The sequence below is a fragment of the Pongo abelii genome, chromosome 5 (assembly GCF_028885655.2).
Source record: "Pongo abelii isolate AG06213 chromosome 5, NHGRI_mPonAbe1-v2.0_pri, whole genome shotgun sequence".
Lineage (NCBI taxonomy): Eukaryota > Metazoa > Chordata > Mammalia > Primates > Hominidae > Pongo > Pongo abelii.
The window spans coordinates 89,272,212-89,287,939 of record NC_071990.2 but is presented as its reverse complement, the minus strand read 5'-3'; the positions used below and the strand labels follow the sequence as shown (position 1 = coordinate 89,287,939).

The 15,728-nt window shown below is 44.7% G+C and overlaps 1 protein-coding gene across 1 annotated transcript in view; it reads left to right on the top strand.

Annotated features, from left to right (window-relative positions):
* Positions 1 to 13,131, top strand: part of RNGTT (RNA guanylyltransferase and 5'-phosphatase) — a 408,235-nt gene extending 395,104 nt beyond the window's left edge. Inside the window, exon 17 of the mRNA XM_054546048.1 lies at positions 12,927 to 13,131. Within this exon, the coding sequence (XP_054402023.1) occupies positions 12,927 to 12,931 (5 nt within the window). The 3' untranslated portion in view covers positions 12,932 to 13,131. The remainder of the gene's footprint in view (positions 1 to 12,926) is intronic.
* The last annotated feature ends 2,597 nt before the right edge of the window (positions 13,132 to 15,728 follow it).

The window sequence follows — 15,728 nt, the reverse complement described above, 5'->3', positions numbered from 1 at the left end:
TGACTGAATCATGGGGGCAGATTTCCCCCTTGCTTTTCTCATGATAGAGTTCTCATAAGATTTAGTTATTTGAAAGTGTGTAGCACCTCCTGCTTCACTCTCTGTCTCTCTCCTGCCACCATGTAAAAACATGCTTCCTTCCCCTTCACCTTTCTCCATGATTGTTAGTTTCCTGAGGCCTTCCCAGCCATGCCTCTGTACAGCCTGCAGAACTGTGAGTCAATTAAACCTCTTTTCTTCATAAGTTGCCCAGTCTCCAGTAGTTCTTTATAGCAGTGTGAGAATGGGCTAATACAGAACATTCATACCAGAGAGGTGGGGCATTGCTATAAAGAAAACTGAAAACATGGAGGTGACTTTGGAATTAGGTAACAGGCAGAGGTTGAAACAGTTTGCAGGGCTCAGAAGAAGACAGGAAAATGAAGGAAACTTTGGAACTTCCTAGAGACTTGTTAAATTGTTGTGACCACAATGCTGATAGTGAGATGGACAGTGAAGTCCAGGCTGAGGAGATCTCAGATGTAGAGGAAGAACTTATTGAGAACTGGAGTAAAAGTCACTCTTGCTATGCTTTAGCAAAGAGACTGGCAGCATTGTGGCCCTGCTCTATGGATCTGTGAAACTTTGAACTTGAGAGAGATGATTTAGGGTATCTGGTGGAAGAAATTTCTAAGCAGCAAAGCATTCAAGATGTGGCCAGGCAGGCTGCATGCAGTGGCACATGCCTGTAATCCCAGCACTTTGGGAGGCTTAGGTGGGTGGGCTGCTTGAGTCCAGGTGTTTGAGACCAGCTTGGGCAACATGCTGAAACCCTGTCTCTAAGCTTTTTTAAAATTAATAATGATAGTAAAAAAAGATGTGGCCTGGTTGCTTCTAACAGTATATGCTCATATGCATGAACAAAGAGATTATATGAAACTGGAACTTATATTTAATAGGGAAGCAGAACATAAAAGTTTGGAAAATTTGTAGCCTGACCATGTGGTAGAAAAAAAAAAACATTTTCTGAGGAGGGATTCAAACAGGCTGCAGAAATTTGCATAAAAGGAGCCAATTGTTAATAGCCAAGACAACAGGGGAAATGTCTCCAAGATATTTTAGAGACCTTCACAGAAGCCCCTCCCACTCACAGGCTTGGAGGCCTAGAAGGGAAAATTGGTTTTGTGGGCCAGGCCCAGGGCCCCTGCTGCTCTGTGCAGCCTTGTGATATGGTACCTTGCATTGTGGCCTCTCCAGCTCCAGCTGTGGCTAACAGGAGTCAAAATATAGCTTGGGCCATTGCTTCAGAGGGTGCAGTGGCTTCCACATTGTGTTAAGCCTGCGGGTGCACAGAGGACAAGAGTTGAGGCTTGGGAGCCTCCATCTAGATTTCAGAGGGTATATGGAAATGCCTGGATGTCCAGGCAGAAATATACTGCTGGGGTGGAGCCCTCATGGAGGGCTCTACTAGGGTGGTGAATGGGAATGGGAAATGTGGGGCTGAAGCCCCCACACAGAGAGTCCCCACTGGGGCACTGCCCTAGTGGAGCTGTGAGAGGAGGCCCACCATCCTCCAGATCCCAGAGTGGTAGACCCACCAACAGCTTGCACCATGCACCTGGAAAAGCTGCAGGCATTCAATGCCAGTCCCTGAAAGCAGCTGTGGAGACTGTACCCTGCAAAGCCACAGGAATGGAGCTGCCCAAGGCCTTGGGAGTTCACCTCTTGGGTCAGCATGGCCTGGATGTGAGACATGGAGTCAAAAGAGATTGCTTAGCGCTTTAAGATTTAACAGCTGCCCTGCCAGGTTTCAGACTTGCATGGGGCCTGTAGCCACTTTGTTTTGGCTGATTTCTCCCTTTTGGAATAAGGGCATTTGCCCAATGCCTGTACCCTCATTGTAACCTGGAAGTAACTAACTTGTTTTTTATTTTAAAGGCTCACAGGCAGAAGGGACTTGCCTTGTCTCAGATGAGACTTTGGACTTGAACTTTTGAGTTAATGCTGGAATGAGTTAAAGTTTGGGGGACTGTTGAGAAGCTATGGTTGTGTTTTGAAGTGTGAGAAGGACAGGAGATTGTGAAGGGGTCAGGGGCAGAATGATATGGTTTGGCTCTGTGTCCCCACTGAAATCTCATGTTGAATTGTAATTCCCAATGTTGGAGGTTGGGCCTTGTGGGAAGTGATTGAATCATGGGGGTGGATTTTCCCTGTGCTGTTCTCGTGATAGAGTTCTCAAGAGGTCTGGTTGTTTGAAAGTGTGTAGCACCTCTGCCTTCTCACTCTCTCTCTCCTTCCACCATGTGAAGATGTGTTTGCTTCCCCTTTGCTTTCTGCCATGATTGTAACTTTTCTGATGCTTCCCCAGCCATGCCTCCTGTACAGCCTGTGGAGCTGTGAGTCAAGTAAACCTCTTTTCTTCATAAATTACCCTGTCTCAGATAGTTCTTTATAGCAGTGTGAGAATGGACTAATACAACCTGATAACCTGTTTCCCAGATGCCCTGGTGTCTTTGTCTGTTTGGGTTACTATAACAAAATATGAGAGGCTGGGCAGCTTATAAACAACAAGTACTTATTTCTCACAGTCTGAAAGTGAGAAGTCCAAAATCAAGGTATAGGCAGATTCAGTGTCTGATAAGGACCTACTTTCTGGTTCATAGATGATGCGTTTTTGCTGTGTCCTTACAATGAGGAAGGGGTGAATGAGCTTTCTTGGGGGCCTATTTTATAAGGGCTTGAATCCCATTCCTAATCACCTCCCAAAAGGCCTCACCTCCTAATACCATCACATTGTGATTAGGTTTCAACCTAAGAATTTGGGGGGACACAAACATTCAGACTGTAGCCCCTGTTCTCCCTTTGCTTCCTCATTCTTATCTCATTCTTATACTAAAATGAAGAGAAACTCCCAAACATGTACTTATAAAAGTTGAGCTGGTTGTACACCCATGTTTATAGCAGCATTATTCATAATAGCCAAATGTAGAAGCAACCCAAGTGTCCATCAATACTTGAATGGATTAAAAAAAGGTATCACATTTTCATATTACTATATATTTATTCATATGTATTCTCATATATATGAATATTATTAGGCCTTAAAAAGGAAGAAGGCCAGACGTAGTGGCTCATGTCTGTAATCCCAGCACTTTGGGAGCCTGAGGCAGGTGGATAGCTTGAGCCCAGGAGTGCAAGACCAGCCTGGGCAACACGGCAAAACCCTGTCTACTAAAAATACAAAAATTAGCTAAGTGTGGTGGCATGCACCTGTGGTCCCAGCTACTTGGGAAGCTGAGGCTGAAGGATCACTTGAGCATGGGAGGCAGAGGTTGCAGTGAGCTGAGATCATGCCACTGCATTCCAGCCTTGGCAACAGAGCAGGACCCTGTCTCTAAAAGAAGAAGAAAAGAACAAGAAGGAGAAGGAGGAGAAGAAGAAAGTTCCAGTGCATGCTACAACATGGATGAACCTTGAGGCCATTAGGCTCAGTGAAATAAGAAAGTCACAAAAAGGCCAAATATTATATGATTCCCTCTATATGAGGTACTTAGAGTAGTCAATTGTATAGAGACAGAAAGTAGAATGGTGGTTGTCAGGGGCTAGGGAGAGGAGTGGGGGAAACAGGGAATTATTGTTTAATGGGTATGGAGTTTCAGTTTTGCAGGATGAAAAAGGTCTGGAGATGGATGGTGGTGATGATTGCACAACAATGCGAAGTGAGTGTACTTACTGACACTTAACTCTACACTTAAAAATGATTAAGATTGTACACTTTATGTTATGTCTATTTTACTTCAATTAAAAAAAGAAACCTGGGCTGGCCCTGCTTTTCAGTTGTGTTGTCTTTCAATTGTTTACCAGTTGAGCGGAAACATTTTATTTTACTTAATTTTTTAAATCACAGTAATACATGCATGCAAATGAAAAGGATCAAATAGTACTGTGCTGAAAAATGTCTGTGACCTTTCTAATCCACCCCACTCTGGCTGTTCCCTAGTTGCTGTGAGTTTTTTTAGCTGGGAAATGAGCTGCCTCAAAGAGCTGAGGGGAGGGTAAAAACCAGACCATTTCCACGCAGACCCCAGGATCAAAGATGTGAAGATGTAATTGTAGCATCAGACACCAGGTCAGTCTCCAGAACAAAGCCCAACTACAGAGGAATAGACTCAATCTGACAAGCAGGCAAGGCGGGGGCGGGGTAGGGGACCTGGCTGGGCTCCTCTAGCTTCTTCTCTGTTCCCAGTTATGTGAGCTCACAGAAACCCTCTGCTTTGCCTAAACTAAAAGAAACAGAAAACGCAGAGGTGTGCTGGTAAGAAATAATGCCAAAAATGGCACCGGTGGGTGGGTTTAGAGGTAAAAAGTGCATTTGTGAAAAGTTGAGGTGGATCATGATCATTGCAAACCAGCAGAGCCCTTCCTGTGCACGAGGCATTGCTCTGAGCACTCTATGTGCATCACCCCACTTCGTCCCCACATGGCCTTATCAGGAGGGTGCCACTATTGCCCCCTTTTACAGATGTGGGAGTTGAGGCAGAGAGATGGGTGAGCAGCTTAAGATTACACAGTTGGGGGTAATCCAGCTGGGTTCGAATCCAGGCTGCCTGGCTCTAGAGTACATAGTCTGGGCCACTGCCCTAGGGGGAAGAAAAGGAGAGAGAGCAAAGGCACAGCCCTGGGAGCTTGCGGGAAGGGCTACATGCAGTCACTAAAAGCACCCAGTTCCTGGAGAATCGGCATATGAGGATCTGGGGAGGTGGCTGAATGCTTCTGGGGGACTCCAGCAGCATGGGGGCTGGGCAAAGGGGCCATTTAAAGGGATTCTGATGGAGCATGGCTCTGGGGAGGAAAAGGAGGTGTCTTCAGAGGGGACATCCAGGGGAAGAACAGGAGGCTGAGGGCCACGGGAGGCATGGAGTGGAGGTTCAAGGCTGTGTTTTCTATACTGAACATTGAGAAAGGCTGGACTGAGCATCACAGGCAGGGTCAGGAACCTGAGAAAAGACCCTGAGCTGGAGCCACAGAGGCTGTGAAGACGGTAACTTCCTTCCTTCCTTCCTTCCTTCCTCCCTCCACCTTTCTTCCTTCCATTCATCAATCCTTTTATTCATCCAACCCTCTGTCTTTTCTCCCATCCTTCTTGCATTCATCCATCCATTCTTCATTCATCCATTAAATTATTTAGCAAATATTGGATTGCCTACAATGGGTCAGAGACCCAGGAGCTATAAAGGTCAAAGATCTCCCCCAGACAATGGGGAAACAGTTACAAGCTGGTGGGGAAAGCAGTGGGACAGAGGTGTGCACAGTGATATGGAAAAGGACAAAACGGGGGCACCCTGACTGAAACAGAGGTGAGATGGTAGGATGGGGGTGACAGGGAAAGGCTACTAGAAGACATGGTACTTAAGCTAGGTATTGAGTGGAAGTTAAACTGGCAAAGACGGTGGGGGGAAGGGAGAAGGGCACTCCAGACACAAAGAACCACGCATGCAAAGGCACAGATGTGGAAGAGAACAAGGCCCAGTTGGGGACCTGCAACGAGTCCATGCTGCCTGGAAGGTGGAGTGCTTGTGGCAAGCACTGAGCTGGAGGAGCGACAGGAAAGAGCTGTCTGCACCTGGACGCAGGGGCTTGTTTTATCCCTGAGACAGGAGGGGTTTTGAGCAAGCGAGAAGTCTCTCCTCAGCACACCCTGAACAGTGGGTGTCTTATTTATCTTGCTTATTGTCTGCTGTGCCATCTAGACTGTAAGCCTCTCTGGGCAGGGCGTTTTGTCTGCTTTGTTCATTGCTGTATCCCTAGCTCCTAGAGCATTCCTGGCACAGTAGGCGCTCCGTGAATGTGTGGAGTGAATGATTTGATTTGTATTTAGGAGGCTCAGTTGTTTGGAGCCTGTAAGTGAAGCCGGAAGATGTTATGGGAAACCACAGAGGTGTGATGAGCTGAGAGACAACAGAAAGTTTGAGATGGCGGGGAGGGAGATGAGCCTTTTGGAAGTCCAGGCTCTCCAGAGATGCTGCCCGGTGCTCTCGTGCTCCATGTGGCTGACTGCTCCCTTCAACCCGGCACACAGTGCAGTGAGGGTCCTCTGCAGCTCCAACTCCTCTGTAGGACTGGGAAGGCCATCACTGGTCTGATGTGTACATGTTCATGGCAGTCAGCACATATTTATTGAGCACCTACATATTGTTCTAGGTGCTGGAAATATAGAAGCAAATAAAACAAGGCTGGGCATGGTGGCTCACGCTGTAATCCCAGCACTTTGAGAGGCCAAGGTTAGGGGTTCGAGACCAGCCTGGCCAACATGGTGAAACCCCATCTTTACTAAAAGTAAAAAAAATCAGCTGGATGTGGTGGCACGTGCTTGTGGTCCCAACTACACAGGAGGCTGAGATGAGAGAATTGCTTGAACCCGACAGGTAGAGGCTGCAGTGAACTTAGATCACTCCACTGCACTCTAGCCTGGGTGACAGAGTGAGACTCAGTCTCAAAAAGAAAGAAAAAAAAAGTGAATAAAGCAAAACAAAATTTCTTCCATCGGGCTTATATTCTCACTGAGGAAGACATTATTGATTATGAATAAACACAATAACTAAGTAAATTATAGAGTACGTGTATTGGTCAGGGTTCCCTAGAGAAACAGAACCAATAGGCTATATGTATATCATATTGGAAATGTGTGTATATACATTCTGGATAGGCCCAGGAGGTAAATGATTTTACATATATTTAAAGATAATTATTGTAGAGAATTGGTTTGCGTGATTATGGAGGCTGAGAAGTCCCACAATCTGTTATCTGCAAACTGGAGAGCCAGGGTGCCAGTGGTGTAATTCCAGTTTGAGTCCAAAGGCCTGAGAACCAGAAGAGCCAATGGCGTAAGTTCCAGTCCAAATATGGGAGGAAACTGATATCCCAGCTCAAAAACAGGTGGAGAGAACAAGTTCTTTTGTATCTCACCGTTTGTTCTATTCGGGCCTCCACTGGATCGGGTAAGGCCCACCCACATTGGAGAGGACATTCTGCTTTCCTCAGCCCACCCACCCCAATGTCAATCTCATCAGAAACACCCTCACAGATGCACAAAGAATGACGTTTTACCAAATATCTTGGCACCCCATGGCCCAGTCTAGCTGAGACATAAAGTCAACCATTGCAGAATGTAGAAAGTGGTTATGTAGAAAAAACCCGCGGAGCAGGGTAAGGGGTCCAGCAGTGAGGGCTAGGGTGGTGTGAGGGTGCAGTGTGACGGTGGTCAGGCTGGGCCTCCATGAAAAGGGGGAGGAGTGAGCCCAGTGGACACCTAGGGGAAGAGCATTCTGGGCAGAGGGAACAGCCAGAGCAAAGGCTCTGAGGTGGGAGCTGGCCTTAGGCGCTGTGGCGTGGCTGGAGCCGGGTAGGTGAGGAGGGGCAAAAGAGAAGCTTGGAGGTACCACAGTAGTGTGTGTGTGGTGGGGCAGGCCTGGAGGACTATCCTGGGGACGTTTGCTTCTCTTGAGTGTGAAATGGAGAACTGTTGCAAAGCTTCGCAGTGTCTACTCCCGTATCTTTGTAAACTCACAAACTCTTAAATCTCAGTTTAAGATTTAAATATGAATTCCCAAATGGCAGGCTGGTATCTGAATGATCAGTATATTACCCAAACACATGAAGCCATGTCACTGAAGGGTGCTTCCTAAGCACTTGAGGGGGCAGAGGTGGGAAATGGGACAGACCCAGGAGCTCCTTTCCCAGCAGACCTAATCTCAGCCTCAGCAGAGACTGACGGAGGGCAGGGGAAAGGAAAAGCCACTCATAAGAAAATGATGTCAACTACAGCAAGACAGAGAGTGAATTTTGACTCAGAGGAAAGAGAGTCTTCCCTGGATAATTAAAAGTAACTGGAAGAGGCCACTGGGTGAACATTTAGAAGACCAGGCCTCTCTCGTGACCAGCAAGGACATGGTCCTGCCTGAGCCTGCTGGACCAGAGCAACTCTTCCAGCAATGGCCAGTTCAGAGACCCCGTACACCCGCCTAGTTCCTTTGTCAAAGTCATTTCTGATGTGGGCTGTGACGACAATGTGAAATTATACTCCAGAGTCAGCTGGGCTTCCCGCTCCCCTCCCTAGTTCTTGCTACCCACGGATTAAAGAAAAAATTAACATGGTGAATGTCAAGTCTCTGTCACAGAAATCTCTGTCAAAGAGAGATATTACCAGGGCAAGATGAATGATTTATTCCTCAGGTCCAGAGATTTCAGAGAGGCCTTGAAAGCCGGCTGCTCCGGGAGCTTCCAGGCCTGCTCGGGTTGAAGGGTGCCACCAAGGCGCTTTGTGGGGCGACGTTTGTTGCCTGGAATGGAGAGGAGGGAGACGGGTTGGGAGAGCTTCAGGCCTGAAAGCAAACACACGAACGTCTTCCGGCGCTCACTGTGTCCTGCCGTTGTGGGCTGTCACCAGGGGCGAGGGAGCCTCGAGTGATGCTCCTGACAATGTGGAGAGTTTCACATTTATCTAATTTTCTAAAAGACAATTGTATACCAAGAGATTATTATCAACTTTGTCCCCGTGGAAGTTATCGATGCCCTGACTTCAAGGCTGACAAAGCAATGTGTAGTTCATGACATCTGTCAGCCAGACGGAAGAGAAAGCCATTTCCTACCGGTAAGGAGATTGAAAGGAATTTGGGAGATTAGAACCAGCAATATCATCACTCCCGGGTGAAGGGATGTCAGTCAGGGGCCAGCGGCTTGTTAAGAAGGGAAAAGAGCATTATAGACCTTGACTGTGAAATTGACTGAGCCTGACTTGTATACGCGTGCAGTATTATTAAGATTTTCCCAGACACCTGGGAGGCCCAGAAGAATGGAAAGAAAACTGATTTTCAGATCAAAAGTAAGCTTCAATTCTGGTCCAAATCTGTCACCTTTCTGGAAATTCTCCCTGTAGACCCCAATGTGTGGGCTCTACCCAATCTCATTAATGGCGCCCACAAATCAAGGTTTTGAACTTTTAACTGACATCTTAAATAGGCATACTTATTATTGGAAACGTTACATAAGTTCAGCTCAGGTCTTAATGTCGTCAGCTGACGTTTATGTTCTAATGCAATTTATAATTCTTCACAGAGAGGTTAACACTTAATTAAAGTACTGCTGGAAATTGCCTTTTTGATAAACCTGGGCTTTGTGCTTTCCTCTGCTTGAAGTGGAGAAAACAGTAATCTTCCATGCTCTGCAGGTCTCTCGCTAAACATACTCATTTCAGGACCAGGAAGGAAGCCAAGGACAAAGCGGAAACAGGGTTTGTGGCTCAAAATCCCAATCTCTAGGCCCTCAGAGAGCAGTAGCACTGGTTGAAAACCCTCCTGGCAAGGGAGGCAGTTGACTGGGCCATTGCCAAATGTTGGATTCTTCTTCTTTTATTTTTAGTTGGAAACCAACGAAGGTTGAACTAAAGTCAGATTGCTGGTTTCTTCTTGGGTAAATTACTCTGAAGAGAAACAATATTAGTTATGACAAGAAAACTTGGAAGGCTACAGGCTGGGGAACCAGAGAGATGTTTACATATTGTTCACAAGCTTCTTCTGTGGAGGAAAGCATTCTGTGGCCTAAAAATGATGATTAATCCAACCTATTATTTAAAAAGTAAAAGCAACTATTAATTCAACCCGGAGTAATGCTGTTCTACACTCAGTTAGGAAGCAGGCGGTTCTGAGAAAGCAGTGGGAGGGCCAGGTGGCCGGGAGCTGGGCAGTGGGTTTACCAGCTTCAGGAACAGGAAAAGGATTAACAATCTGGAACTGCAAATAGGAAAATACGTGGCCACATATCTGGAGCCCCTGAGCATTTTCCTGGGCTTTAGTTGATTAAATTTGCTGTAGAGAAAGTTGCCTGTGACTTCTTGTTTTACACAAGGGAAGCATTTTCATGTTATATAATCTTGTTTGGTATCTGTATGTGTTTTTCAGTTTCTTACCTATGCACACCTTGCTGAAAGTGTTAAAAATGAAGGCATAAGAGTTTTACCAGGATAATATTTTTTAAACTTAGCTTTTGTTTATAAAAGTAAAATCTCAGCAAGCTAGTGACCATCAAATTATTGCAAGAGCTAATAGCTTCTCAAAACTTACTTTGAAACAGCAAAGATATTTATATACTGATTATATTAGGCTATTCTCACGTTGCTGTAAGGAAATACCTGAGGCCGGGTAATTTATAAAGAAAAGGGGTTTGATTGGCTCACAGTTCTGCAGGCTTCTACAGGAAGCAAGGCAAGCACATCTGCTTGGCTTCTGGGGAGGCCTCAGGAAGTTTTACTCTTGGGAGAGGGGGAAGAAGGAGCAGGCATGACATGTGAGGAGAGAGGGAGCAAGGCCGGGGGGGGGCCACACACTTTTAAACAGCCAGATCTCGCGAGAACTCATTCACTCTCATGAGAACAGCACCAATGGGATGGTCCTAAACCATTCATGAGAAATCTGCCCCCATGATCTAATCACCTCACACTAGGCCTCACCTCCAACACTGGGACTCAAAATTCAACATGAAATTTAGAGGGACAACATCCAAACTATAATATAGATTAGCAAAAAAAGCATTATATGGCATAAGGAAATGGATCAAATCAAAGGAGATTGAAGATGTGTGCAGGAACAAAGCCTGTCCTATAAATGCCTTCTTATTTGATAATTTTCCATTCATGGAAAATTAGCAATGAGCGGTAAGATTGGATGACTATCATTGATAAATGCCTGGTGGTTATGAAGCTGATGTGACTGGCTTTTGCCTGTTGCTTGTTATTTCTTTAAACACATAATCTGATAATGAACTCATCTGCCTAATACATGTGCCATATTGCAAAGTTATTCAGAGACTTCCAAGTGAATATAGAAGAACCAGAAGATTAAAAAAAATTCTTTTAGCACATCTGAGTTGGAAATCAGAACTCCAGCCAAATCAACAATGAACTAAATGACAACAGGAAACTTAAGGGGAGCACAGTTTTAAGGAATGAGCAAAAGCTAGTACTGCCCTTTTCCTCAGGCCTCTGTTCCTTGAAACTAATCAGAGGGCACTGGATCAGCCCACAACATCTTAAAACTCAAGACAGCAGCAACATAGAGGTGGCATCCCACAGTGGCATCATACAGAGAGCAGTGTCTACAGGGCAGCATCACTTACCAGCCATGTGATCCTGGGCAGGCTACTTAACACCACTGTATCTCAGTTTCTACAACTGTAAAATGGGGATACTAACAGCACCAACCTCACGGATCATTCTGAAAATTAAATGAGTGAACTTATGGAAAGCAGTAGAACAGTGCCTGGCACTTAGCTCAACAAACGTTAGCTCTTCTCATCAGTATTTCGTGTCAACTTGGTTTGTATGCAAGGGTAGGAGAGGCTGGTCTTCAATTGAACCATCTAAACAAAAACTTGCCAGACCTTGGCATTTGGCAGGGCAACTGAGAAAGAGGTTAATTGTTTTAGCCTTTCCAAAAGAGTTCTGGTGGGAAATATCAGCTTTGGCAAATGAACTCGGAACAGATAAATATACTCAGTGTTTTTGGTCACATCCTCTATTATTAGTAAAAGCACATTTCCCTTTGGGGTGAACATTAGGGACAAAAATAAGGCTCTTCAGATTACCACCTCCCTTATTAATGCTGTGCAAACAGTTGGGCTTGCATTGAGCCTGACTGGCAAATGCATCCTCACAAAAGCAAATGTGGTACATTTAGGATCCTATTCACTATGAGCAGAAAAAATGGTGGATTTTGGCGCTGGAAATGTAACGCATGATCTCAGCAGTGGCTGTTAACATTCTTAGATGGGGATTCAGGTCACAGCTCTAAGGGGTCATAAAGTAGGGAGCAGCTGAATGTTATTTTGAGGCTTCCTGAAAGATTTGCAGGCATGTGGGTGCACATTTGCTGCTTATGTACAGGCAGGTTTACTTTTAAAAGCAAATGATTTTGCTGAGCCTATTTCTCAACTTCAGCAGGCAGATATTATATCTTTCAGTGAGTTTCACTGTTATTTGGAACCAGTGAAAGAACAAGAAAAAAAATCAAAGGATTGCTTAATGGCATGATTTCTCCTAAATCCTTTACATCAATTTTGTCTTTCCCAGCATTACTAAGCTTTGTGACTTCTTGTATTTTAAGAGTTCACAAAGCTGAAAAGAATCTTCTTGAGTATTTGGAGTTTTCATCTGAAGAGAATCCTGCAGCACCATGGGTGCCGGGCAAACTTGTTTGTCTAGGAGACCCAGCCATGCTCCAGGAATAGTGGGATGCCCTTCAGTATGAATTCTCAAGCCACTTCACAAATTGGAAAAAAGCAAGTCTCCTCCTTGCCTTCTTCTATCACCCAGATGCATTTCTGCCACGAGCTGAGGGTTTGGGGTTGTCAGTGAAGTGAAGCTCAGTGGATTCTGGCCACATCCCTTGTGAGAAATATCAGCTGCTTCAAAAACCAGTTCATGTAAAAACTTCACATGTAAACCTAAAACAAATGAATTTACCTTTAATGATGGTTTCCGGCTACAAACCTAGCTAAAAAAAATTTGGTTCCATCATATCCAGAGAAAGTAACAACTAACTTACAGCCACCATGATGACCCTTGAAATCTTGAGTGAGTCTGGGGGTACACCATGCTTGGACATTTTAAGGTTAGAGGCGTAACACTGAAATGAAGTTGCCCTGAGAGGCCTTGCAACTCCTTTTCTTGGAGACTTTGAGAAGAGCACAGATTATAGGGAGGAGCAGATACTGAGAGCTGAGGGGACGTTTCTTGCTTCATTCTTTTCTGTGATTCCATAAACGTCAGCCAGAAACTTGCCTTTGTAAATACTCAAGTTACACTGAACACAAACCAAATAACTAGAGGGCTGATTCAGTATTTAAATTGTTCTGAGAAACTTTTAAAAAACTGCTTTTGCATTTATATTTTACAGAGTGAAAAAAGACAACCATGGAAAAGCACAACCAACTGTGACTGATACAAAGTGGAAAAAAACCTGAGCATAACAATGAGAAGCCTCATGGGCGGAATTGCAAGAAGACAGCCTAAGCTCTCCTCGTCCGCATGTGCAATTATGTATGGATGAAAAATTACAGAGGCTAATAATTACAGTAGCAATTGTCCACTTGCAGCAAGCACAATTAGCCCTTTGCTCCTCATTCTGAGAAAGTGACTAATTGTACCCACAGCAAGCCAACTCTCCATATATTTGTTTCAGAGTGAAATGTTATGCTTGCCAGAAAGTCCCACCTACAAGAGCACAGGACTCAGGGCACCATGAGGCCCAGTGCCCAGGGACTCAGGGCTTTGAAAAACCTACCTTCTAGATCAGGACAGGCCCTGCAGTATGTGGGAAAGTGGGTAAAAATACTAATGCTGGAGGTCTTGTGGACTACATCATGCCATCTATATATTAAAAATGAGGAAGGTAAAAATAGAATTCAGGTAATGACAATAATTATACTTAATGAGTACCTTTCATCGGAGATCAGAAATGCCTTCTAGTTAAATTTCACAGCCTCCGATGAGATGTAAGGGGAAAATATTTGCAAGCTAAACTTCACTTTTCAGTCAAAGAATCAGAAGCACTTTAGGCAGCGGTGAATAGCAGTGTGTCTGAAATGGATAGAGGATAATGCTCAGAGATTTCTGACTTCTTGCTCCAGAAATTACATTCCTGCTTGTTTTGTTAAGGTAAACACCTTTTCAAAACAAGGCATGTAATGTGTCAAGTGGGTTATCGATGAGCAAAAAGAGGTCCTCCTACACGCCCCCTGCACCCCCCAACACACCCACCTCCACCATGAGGTGACATTATGTTCTTAGTTTCATTAGCCAAGAATACAAAGTCTTCTGAGATGTGGGGTGAACACTCAGAGCAGGAAGAGATGGCCTATCTCTGGATGACTTCTGTGACCCCCAGATTTTTTTTATGGGGCACACAGCTGCTGACAACACTGTCCACACACTCAGGTCTCTACCAGTTCTTGCTGTGCAGAGATCTAAGACCTGAGCTCACTTCACCATTCTAGAAGATCTTACTCAATCAACCATGCCTTTTCATTTGAGGAATATATCTTTGAAGGCCATTGGCTTCAAGAATGCAGAGTCAGGACCTTGGGGTCCCTGAACAGCCTGTGCCTCCAGCCTTCTAGGGTCCTGGCACAGACTATTCTCTGGCTCGGAGTATGTTTTTTTTTGTCTGGATGTTTTAATGGTTTGGTCAGAGGACTGGATTGCATATTTGTCTGGCCACAGGTCACTCCCTACCCCTGGATGGCTAGTCATATGTTTGTATTTTTTGCATTTGTTGGTAACAGACACAGGTGAATCAACATACAGGACTCTCTAAAGTGTGGGGCCCTGGTGGGGGCTCATCTCACCCATGGCTAAGAGTAGTACCACTGAAGCATGCAGCCTTCTCCTCCTCATTCTCTTTTCTTTTGAAAGCTGGTGAATTCTTTTTCTTCTCCTTCTTTTGGTTAAGTCTCAGTGGACTTCCTCCCCTTCTCACTGCTTGGCTCATTCAGCTTGGAGAGGTCTAGGGTATGCATGGGCTGCCATGGGGAGGTTGAGTGGATGTGGGGGCCTGGTTCTACTGAGGGCAGGGGCTAGTGTCCCACCACCCTCTCCTCTCCTGCTTGCCCTGTCTGTCTGCTTCTGTCCCTTGTACCAGTGTTCCAGATGATGGTGCACGAGCTCTCCAGTGGGCCTCTGCCCAGTTCCTCCCTCTCAACTCCCTTTGTTTATTCTCACCATAAGAGACATTTTTAAATAAAGTTTCTGATATTTTTCTCTTCCAATGCTCAGTAGTGTACCCTCTGTCCAGTACTATCAACTTCACATGCTTCCCAACATCTACAATGTTCATCTCCCACAGCAATTCCCCTAAATTCTACTGAAAAAAAAAAATACTGAGGCACAGATGTCTAATCATCCCCCTTGGCACAGAAGCTCAGATACCAAAGAAATTGTGGCCTCACACCAAGATCCTAAGGTGACCTAAAAGAAAGGAAAAACAGGTATTTTCCTAAGATTTCCAGCTTTGGAGATGCTGGGTGCATTCTCCTTTTCTCTGCTGGCTCTGACCCAGCAAGATCATTTATACCCCAAACAAAAGCATGTCTAAAACACACAAGTCAGATACTTAATGCTTTAGCTGAATTGTCTTGAGACCATTTTAATTCAGTATTCTTGGGAACCATGAACATCCTGAAAATAGTGCCTTATACATTTTTATTTTTCCTAATTTAGTTGAGACACTCAAATACTCTACTGTGTCAGGTTATATGTGTACACCCACTTCAAGTAGGAGTTTCAGAAACAATTGCTTACCTTTTTGCTAATAAAAATGCTATGGTCTTATTCAAGAAAAATATGAAACTTAAGAACACAAACTTTAAACCAATTACTTCCCAGCATATGTGTCCAAATCTATCTCAAGGTCAGATTTGCATGTCCGGGGAACTATTTTGCTCAATTTTAGAAACAGAATTACTCACAGTTAAGAATTTAAAATTTCATAGTCTCATATGAAGGACTATCGAGTCTGTATCCAGGTATTTTTTTACTCATATTTTTCTTCTTTGACCTCTTGACACCCTTTCTAAAGTCAGATCACGGTGTTAGGAGGGCCTTTGTGCCACTCTTACTTGGACGTGACTCTGATGTTGCCTTTGGGATGTAGATTGGTGGGAACGACCCAACTTTCATGTATGCCTGTTCCCCTGGCAGA